We start from the raw sequence: 9,617 nt of genomic DNA on the forward strand, positions 1-9,617 counted from the left end.
GAATGAACCATTACGTCACGCACTTGTACTCTCTGATCCCCTTCCGCCTCTCCTCCCTCTGTGCCTCTCCTCGTCCGTCGATTCTGTCTCGGTCTCTCTTCTCTCGTGTTCGCGTTATGTTATGTGCTGTGTGCACCGTGCCTGCCTTCGCTTCCTTCCTCCTTCCTTCCGTACCTTCCTTCCTTCCATCGATTAGCAACGGAATTTCAAGCGGGTAGGGGAGGCGGCGATAGAGAGCTATAGTTTCGATTGGAGGTCAACGTATCGCGGTGGCTCAGACACTCGGCAGACGTGTCTGCTCTGTAAAACCTAGTGGGACGAGGAGAGGACGAGGAAAGGACAAAGAGACCGAGAGCGGGGAGCGTGCGGGGCGCAAGGCCGGCGGAATCGCTTTCGTTGCACCACTGATACACTTTCCTGCCTAACTGCACTCCTATCTGTGCCCGCGGCCAATCTCCTCGTCCTCTCTTCTCGTTCCGCTCGATCCTTCCTTTCCCTTTTCTAGATAAATCGCGCCCGCTTGGAATCAAATGCACAACGCACGGTCGTTAGTAGGAAAACGTAAATTAAAAAATTATTATTTTTCTCCGATCCTCTGAAAGCGGAGATCACAGGCTTTCTGGTACATTAGATCTTGATGTCGGACAATACGTATTCGGCAGACGATGTTCAACCTTCTATAATAGGCTCCCGAGGTTCTCGACCAGGCTCCTTCAAGTTGGGATACAACTTTGCCTTGTGACCGTCGCTGTTCACTCTGCCGTGGAAGTCTGGTTTCTTCTCTTTGGGTGCACTTCGCTGCAACCAAATGTCCAGTAGACTTTTCGGGGCGTAGAAGCCGCCCTTGTGCAGTTGCTTTCCCAAGGACATCGAGGTACTAGGTGGCGGTGACATCGGCGAATCGGTGGTTGCTCTTATCACGCTGGCTCGAGCGGTCCCATCTTCTTTTCCAAACCTACGAAACACGAAACGAAGTAGCCTTTAGCTGTTTAACCCTGTCCCCTTTAGCTGTACGATCGAGGTTATTTACCCATCCAATTCGCGCAACGCCTGATCCAATTCGACCTTATCTTTGTCGTCCTTGCTCCGTACGTCAAGGAGGCAAGTCAGAACTTCGGAATGAGCGGCGGAATTGTTGGCATGATGCTTCAGAAATGTCTCCAGTTCTCCCCATAATAATCTATAATGTTCTTCTCTGCGTACACCACCTTTCCCGCCACGTCCACCGCCTATGCTCGGCAAAGGCAGTGCCTCGTGTTTCGTTTCCAATTGTAACAAGCTGAAAATCACTTGTTTGCATTGCAACACCTCCTCCGCGGTAAGCTCCTCTTTCACCATTAGGTCTGGCAACGGGTCTATCAACTGAAACACAAAAGTAAACGTTGATAAAGTCTAGTCGGCAAAGTGAAACAACGAATAAATTCCATGAGAGTATAAGTTGCAACGAAATCTACCTGTTTCAAGTTATACATAAGCGTACTGGAAATAGTGATTGGCCAATATTTTGTATGCCTCTCCAATCTGGACCGCATTTTCTCTGCTGGTCCTTCGCCGTTGCTATTTGTACTTCGTTTCAAAGGCACCAATACGTTATTCTTCATAAGCTTTCCGAAATCCTGTGAGAAACGCAACCGTTATCGAGGGAAAGATTGTATTGCATCGAACATATAACTTACGGTTATTCTATAATCGGTTACACGTCCACCACAACCTTCGCTGATAGACGGTGGATCTTCTAATACACTTCTAGCAGTAGACAATGTGTGTATAAAGATTTCTCCACCATGTGCAGCGAGTAAATGAGATATAGTTTTCCCTCCACTCTTGCGAGCCATTTCAAGCATCACGGACCTACCATTTAGCAGAAAATTGATCAAGCAAGACGACGGTCTACTATTTACATCCACCGGTGTAATTCTGTGCATAGCGGTGCAGTTTTGCATCTCCGCTGCGCTACAACCTCGCGGTGTACACCATTTCAGAGTTACAGTTTCGTACTCCGATCCTTCCTCGAATCTCCTGAATGTTTTAATCAGGGCCGAGTCTTGCGGATTTCCTATAAAAACCATACTATATACGCTTGTGGACTTTATATTTATTATCAGAATCATATTCAAAATCAAGTTACCTTTCAGAATCGCGGAATGCGCTGCCGACGAATGAAATATCTCAACGTCGTAATTGGCAGAGGAACTGGCATTCTGTTCTTCCTTCATAGGTATACCCGTAACCGTTGTACTCGCCAAGTCATAGTGAGACAGGATCAGATGAGATAGTTTCGAATGCAGAGCAGGTGCCTTAATCGAGTGTACTTCCACTGTCAATAGTGGTGAAACCTAAAGCAAAATTCTCTGTAAAATATGTGGAGAATTTATAAAAATGTAAATACCTATACCTCTCTAGGTCCCTGGCTAGTAACTTGTGACTCTATATTGTTAGGAAATATGTTCAATATAACTAGATGGCAATAATCCACAGGTATCAAACTGCAAACACATAAAAAAATTAGACATCCATTAGTTTCTAATAACAATTTTAAAAGATCTACTGACTGATCTGATGCTAAAGCAGTTTTATTTTCTTGAGCCAACTCGTTCAGGAATATATTCTCTAAACTTTTCATATTGTTGTTGTCCCTTGCACTGGTAATACATATTACTCTGCCCCTGTTCACGAGTTTACTAGCATTCTCATTTAATGATGTTCTCTTCTCATGCTGAATTTCTGAACATTCGTTAAGAGTTTCTATAGCTACCCTTAAACCATGTATTACAGAATAATCTTCTCCAGGCTCCGGGGTTTTCGTTGGTACTCCCAAGATAGCAGTACCATTCATGATCTATGTTATAGCATTTGTTTTTAGAATATTGTTTGCTAAGAGATGATAAGAATCAAAATAAAAAGTCCATGAAAGCTTACGTGATTTAAATTCTGCTGTGACGGGCTCCATGAGTTTAATACATAAGCTGCTCGATCGGTTACCACAAATCTTAACTGTAATTAAGTCACAAAAATATGGATAATTTGTTCTCGAATTATACGATCTTTTAAATAAATTATACCAAGAAAAATGTTATACCAATTTTCCAGTTGGGAAGAGATCCCACACTATACGGCAATATTCTAATGAGGCTTCTACACTGGTAGTCCACAAAGATTTACAAACAGGCGCTAAAGGGATCAAATTTTGTCCACGACTTTTTAGAAAATCAAATTCCAATGGAGATTCAGTAGATATACCAAAATAGGGGGTATGATCCAAAACAAAAATGGTCTTATGATTTGCTGGATACATTCTTCTATACCATTTTTAAAATTTTCCTACTTTTAAACATAATTCGTTGTAAATCTGTTATTTACACATTTCTTATAAGGAGAATAGTGCATCACGGACCTCACATATTATAGGTTAGAATACACGACACTACGAAATCATTTGTACTTATTTTCTTATAATTATATACAACAATATTATAGGTATATAAGAAGAATGTGTAAATATAACATATACATATCTGCATTATTCTATAATTAAGTGCCATTTTGTATAACTTAAACATTGTATTAATATCTCAATATAACTGTTACAATTGTATCCGTATAGTAAACCAGTTAAATAATTTCTGTTTTGATAAGTATCATTAATTTAGACGGCCAATTATACGTTATTTACGAATTGGGGCATTATTAAATTGAACTGGAATCATAAATTCATTTCTTATACACACATATACCAACTAGTTTGTTAACGTTTTAAATTTCCCGGCCTAATTTGAGTGTATTTCCGTTACTTTGTGAGATCGAAGTTATTTCTATATTTTAACATGTGTAATTCATAAATTTTTATAATTTTATATATAGTATCACAAAAATTATTATTCTACTCTCAACACTAACAATTTCGAGCCTTTTTACTATTGAACTAAGTATTTGGTTAATCCCTGTTGATTGAGTTGTACTTTGTGTAAGGTTCACAACTTCCTTTCCGATTGGAAATCTCCTAGTGGCGTTGATAACGTAAGCTCTCCGTAATATTATTACTATTTATAATAATTATTTCTCATCAGAAAATAGAAAAAATGTTATTTATAAAATATTAAACGTACGCAGATTAATATTTATATAAATATAAGTACGAATAACGAATAGTTACAGTGTATATCGAAATATTTAAGTCGCTCAGTGCACGTGGCATTCTCTATAAAGTTTTAGTAGTAGAAATCTTAAAATATTCAATAGCTTTAAGTTATGCTTCTGATAGAGTTTAACCTTTGCTATTTATTTTCTTACATACTGATTATGTTTTATGATTATGCTATTTACTTTAAGTTAGGAAGTGAGGTTACCTTCCTATAAAAGTTGATTTGAAAACTTTTACTACATCGCATTTATTTGTGTATTTCTATTTGATTTAGGTTAATCGTAAGTTAACTATAACGTTAAGATGTCAGGAGGTTTAGACGTATTATCTCTGAAAGAGGATGATGTTACTAAAATGTTAGCTGCATTTACTCATCTGGGTGCAGAAAATGTCAACTTTCAGATGGAGCAATATGTGTACAAAAAGAAGAACGACGGTATGCTTTATATTAAAACTGATGAATAAATTTTTATTTAAAAATATTGATTTCAATTTCTGTGTCCAATTTAGGAGTTAGTATCATCAACCTCTGTCACACGTGGGAGAAATTGCTGTTGGCTGCACGTGCCATAGTTGCCATTGAACATCCCAGCGAAGTATTCGTCATCAGTTGCAGACAAACTGGCCAGAGAGCAGTTTTGAAATTTGCTCAACACACTGGAGCTACACCTATTGCTGGTCGTTTTACTCCTGGTGCCTTTACTAATCAGATTCAGGTCATTTATATTTTTAATTTCACAAGTTATTATATTCAATACTTACCCAAATGATGAGTAACAATATTTCCATAATTTTTATGTGTTGATTTATTTTGGCTTAATCTTTTCTGAAATTATTTCATAAATCCAATTAATTGAACTGTATAAAGTTCCCATATATATACTTTATAATATTTGTTTTCAGTCTGCTTTCCGTGAGCCACGTCTGCTGATTGTTACCGATCCATCCACTGATCATCAACCCATCACAGAGGCCAGCTATGTGAACATTCCAGTGATTGCTTTCTGTAATACAGACTCTCCTCTTCGTTTCGTTGATATTGCAATTCCTTGCAATACAAAAAGTTTGCACTGCGTTGGTCTTATGTGGTGGTTGTTAGCCAGAGAAGTCCTCAGACTGAGAGGTTCTATTGCTCGCGAAAGTAAATGGGATGTAGTCGTCGATCTGTTCTTCTATAGGGATCCAGAGGAGGTTCGTTTAATACCAGTGGAGCATAATTTTATGTTTCAGTGTCGCTTTTTCTATTCAAAATGATGAAAAAATAGTCAGAATAAGATTTGTTGACATTGTAATTATGGCTTAATCTTTTCTGAGTAGATTTTTTGTTCTTATCCTTTACACTAGATTAGTGTTTAAGTAATAACAGAACTTCATTGTTATTTTAGGCTGAGAAGGAAGAACAGGCAGCCAAAGAAATCGCTCCAGCTAAAGAATTTACAGGACCTGTTGAAGTTGCAGTTACTGCAGAACCTGGTTGGGTAAACGATATAGAAACTGCAGGAACGGTGCCAACAGAAAACTGGGCCGACGATGTTGCACCGCCAACTGCAGCTCCAGTTCCAGCTGCGGGTGCTGCACAAGCTTTCCCAGCAAGTGGAGATTGGGCTGCACAGGTAACAGCAAATTTTCCACCTTTCTAACAATAAATATCTAATACGTGGAATAACTTATTATTCTTTTATTTATATAGCCTTCTGAAGAATGGACTGCACCATCTGCTACAACTCAGAGTTGGGGAGGTGCCACACCTGAAAAGTGGTAATTTTATTCTCTTTAAGAGTTGAATATGACACACTTTGTACGACCAATGTAATAAAGTGATTTAAAATGTACGTCACTCTTGCTACATTTCTTTAATTAACGATTTTTGCATTGGAATACTAGTCTACCTTATGTCCGCAATGTGTAATGCAAGGAAAGACTGATTGCGCGACATAGATAGCAAATAACTTGAGAGTGCCACTATCTTCCTTACTTACATATCCCGATACTTTACCAACCGGAGCTGTATTAACAAAAGTTGATGGCATGCTTCAGCTATCCCTATCTATCCTTGTGTCCCCAATTACCTCTCCTTGCCTTACATATTACGGGCATGTAATAGATAAATATTTGTATGCAAAAATAAATCATATATTATGTCTGAGAAGTCAAGAAATTATTTGTAGGACGTTGTCAAATTATTTGGGACACAGCTTGCAACATTCATTAATAAACTATTTTAGTTCGCTCAAAACCCAATCGAAAACTATAAGTGAACGTAGCTAGGAATCCACTTTACATTCTTTAATCGCAAATGTTTATAACTTATTAGCTTTTGTCGGATATCTACTTGCATATCATATGTCACTAATACTTACCAGGGATTTCGAAATCTCCAAAAATGTAGGTGGCTCTCTTTTCCTTCTCTCACATAACATGCGAGGAGGTATGTATCTCGAAATTCTTTGACTGGCTTATGATTGATTGTACTACTGAAATTTTGCAAAATCTCGAGTATCAGGAGAACATGATAATCTTCGAGGAGGTATCCTCAGATTCCTTTTTCTGGCTTATGTCAAAGTTATGTCAAGTCTTACTACTACTTGCAAGAACATTTTTTGAAAATTTCTGCCAAAATTTGGACTTTTGTATCAGAAGTACGCGTGATCTTCGAGGAGGTATCTCGTTCTGTCGAAATTTCAGTAGTATATGTCAATCACAAGCCATGCAAAGAATTTCGGTATACCTCCTCAAAAATTATGATGTTCTCCTGATGCTCGAGATTTTTTTAATTTTAGTAGTACGAGTCAATTACAAGCCAGGCATAGAATATCGGGATGCCTCCTCGCATGTTCTCCTGATACAATTAACAAGTAGCTTAAGTCAATGGAAATTGTTTCACTGGCATAAAAAAAAAGGAATGCGTAGGAACAGAGATAGAAAGTTTAAGAAAATCTATGAATGAAAAGACATTTTGGATTGAGTTTTACTTTTATTTTCACACATTACAGTTTTTATTCTATTTTACAATCATTTTATAATAATGAGAAGAAGTCAGAATGAAGCCGGTATCGATATGACTCCCTTTTTCACAACGACGACATTGCATACACGCGCGCAGTCTATGCCGAATAATTAGGGGCCAGAATTTGTTTAAAAATGGCAGTTATTCATTAAAATGGGTCGTATTTCATATTCCTAACAGTAGGTGTATGCAATACATTCGAAACATCTCAATGTGCATTGAGCATTGTTCCCAAATTCGCTGATAAATGTAATTGAGAATCTTACGAGGCGAAAAGTATAAGTCTATAGTATAAGAATATCGCGCCGCGTGTTTCAGATGGAGCGCCAGACGTACGGATGCGCGAAAAGAGTGAGACCGCAAGCACGGTAAAGTGAAACAAATTACATTGGCTGCGTGGTGACTCGTTTCGCATGCGTTGTGCCGATGATATGCTATCTTGTTCACTCGCTATTTCCTGTTTTTGTCATTGACTATGAGGGCAGCACTGTTGAGCTATGAATCGTCAGCCAATCAGAGCACAGTAATTCGCTGCATTCTCTCAATTCAAGAACCTCATTGCTCCCGAATATGGTTCTTAAATTGAGAAAACCATACACATTATAAGATTAGGGAGATTACTTCATAAATCCGCCCCTGTAGATGGCATCAGCGCTTTCTCTTTCTATCCTTCTGGTACAGTGTTTTCATCCTTATCTTATACATTATATGTCGAGGGCGAGATAAGGGAAAATTAGTTATCAAAGTATATAAGTAGCTAAATGTAATTAAATTAAATCGAAGAAGTTGAAATACATAAAAATTCTGAAACATGTCTTTATTGGTATTTGTAAAAAAGTATAAAAGATGAACATACAATTATGTATATATATAAGCTATTTAATTCTGTCCCATTTGTTTAGAAATAAATTCTTTGTCTCTATTCCATAGAATACTGCATATAGCATTTAATTGGTAAGAACAGTCAAATATTTCAGATCTAGTCGACAATTTATTAATGTCAAGTCTAATAACTTTAACTTTCCATTTATCTTCGAATTCCTTGATTCTTGCATCTTCCATTGTTGAGCTTGACCAAGGTTTAAATCTATAAATGAAGATGTTATTCAAAAACATATACAATGTTTGGAGTATAAATAAAAACAGAAATATTAGATTACTTAGTTCCTATTATTATATTAGCAGGCTTTTCCTTTATAGCTGTCATTGTATTCATCAAATAAGGAACATCATTAAATCCTGTAGCATCATCAAAACAAAATACAGAACATATTGCATCAACTTTATCCTTGCAAGCCTAAAAAAATGAATGACTGTTACTTTTTCTTCTATGCAATTTAAATATGTTATACTTACAGGCAGTATGTGGTTATATTTTTTAATGCTTGTCTCGGAAGTATCCCAAAATTGTAGCTTGAATAATACAACTTTGTCCCATATCTTAACTGGCCAAAATATATTAGTTTTTTTTATACCATTCGTTTCTATGTAATTATTGGATTCTTGTATACCAGCAAGGCGTGCTACAACAGAAGTTTTTCCTACTCCTGATCTTCCAACCATAAAAATTTTGTAAGTAACTTCCTCGATTGAAGATGGTAGTGGTGGTCTCTCAAGTATTCCTATAAAATTATTAAAAATGGAAATATAGAAATAAAGTTATTTAGGCGTATAAATTGTGCGATGAACAATTTCATTTACCATAAAATCTTCTCTTTTTGGATGTATTTACATAGAAGTGATGTACCAATGACTCACCCTCCACTGAATGCAACCAATTCACGTTTATCGCATTCATGATTGAACACGACGCGATTAAATGACACAATCTCAGAAATCATTGATAAACATCGAGAGTGGCAATCAGTACAATCTGTATGAAAAGTTACTTTAATCGGTACATAATTGGTGGGCAGAACATTTAAATGGTCCGGGGACGAGAAGAATGTATAATATGAAGAACCCTACTTCTTTTACCTTAAAACATTAATGACTAACTGAACGAACCCGTTTTCCTCAGCTTAATTGATTGGAACCTTTAGAAGCAACAAATAAGTAAGAAAACCGGCAGTTTCCACGAATGTCATATATACAGGGTGTTCTGATAAGCTTTGCCAGCAGGTTCAAAACATTGTTAAATGTAAAGAAAAAATGTCGTTTTCCATGGTTTTACAATTAAATTGTGCCATTGTATCAACAAAATTTAAAGAAAATAGATTAGGTCCAGTTATTATAGCAATAGATAGAAGCATTAATATTTTAATCCATATCTCGTTCGGTGAACTGAATTAGCCTGTTGTTTACAAGACTTTTTTAGAAGATGTAATCTCTCAACATGTCAAAAAAGTTTCGCGGTTGCATTGAGGAACACCCTATATATGCAATCCATTGACCAATCAGAAGCAATCCCGCCTTAAGGAAACCAATAAGATCTTTTCTAAGTTGTCGATGCAAACGGGGACAAATAAT

At 36.9% G+C, this 9,617-nt stretch overlaps 3 protein-coding genes across 4 annotated transcripts; 1 reads left to right on the plus strand and 2 right to left on the minus strand.

Moving 5' to 3' along the window:
- Positions 1-548: 548 nt before the first annotated feature.
- asun (integrator complex subunit 13 asun) lies at positions 549-3,649 on the minus strand. The gene is made up of 9 exons (XM_033475052.2): positions 3,080-3,649; positions 2,920-2,994; positions 2,553-2,839; positions 2,396-2,486; positions 2,129-2,336; positions 1,677-2,056; positions 1,455-1,616; positions 1,031-1,362; positions 549-955 (listed from the first exon to the last, which is right to left on the minus strand). Exons 1-9 carry the CDS (start codon positions 3,293-3,295, stop codon positions 670-672), a joined length of 2,037 nt encoding a protein of 678 aa, XP_033330943.1. The 5' UTR covers positions 3,296-3,649; the 3' UTR covers positions 549-669.
- Positions 3,650-3,861: 212 nt separating this feature from the next.
- On the plus strand, positions 3,862-5,973 carry sta (stubarista 40S ribosomal protein SA). Its single transcript, XM_033475054.2, has 6 exons — positions 3,862-4,017; positions 4,416-4,577; positions 4,652-4,857; positions 5,045-5,332; positions 5,527-5,754; positions 5,832-5,973. The coding sequence occupies exons 2-6, from the start codon at positions 4,445-4,447 to the stop codon at positions 5,901-5,903; spliced, it is 927 nt and encodes a 308-aa protein (XP_033330945.1). The 5' UTR covers positions 3,862-4,017; positions 4,416-4,444; the 3' UTR covers positions 5,904-5,973.
- A 1,977-nt stretch (positions 5,974-7,950) lies between these two features.
- LOC117222923 (ciliogenesis and planar polarity effector 2) lies at positions 7,951-9,474 on the minus strand. 2 transcript variants are annotated; one of them, XM_033474954.2, is made up of 5 exons: positions 9,126-9,473; positions 8,850-9,021; positions 8,505-8,770; positions 8,309-8,445; positions 7,951-8,235 (listed from the first exon to the last, which is right to left on the minus strand). In XM_033474954.2, the coding sequence occupies exons 2-5, from the start codon at positions 8,944-8,946 to the stop codon at positions 8,028-8,030; spliced, it is 708 nt and encodes a 235-aa protein (XP_033330845.1). In that variant the 5' UTR covers positions 8,947-9,021; positions 9,126-9,473; the 3' UTR covers positions 7,951-8,027. The 2 variants fall into 2 exon arrangements, with proteins under 2 accessions (XP_033330845.1, XP_033330846.1); XM_033474955.2 differs by having other exon boundaries at positions 8,850-9,474.
- Positions 9,475-9,617: the final 143 nt, after the last annotated feature.

The sequence above is a fragment of the Megalopta genalis genome, chromosome 12, assembly GCF_051020955.1.
Source record: "Megalopta genalis isolate 19385.01 chromosome 12, iyMegGena1_principal, whole genome shotgun sequence".
NCBI lineage: Eukaryota > Metazoa > Arthropoda > Insecta > Hymenoptera > Halictidae > Megalopta > Megalopta genalis.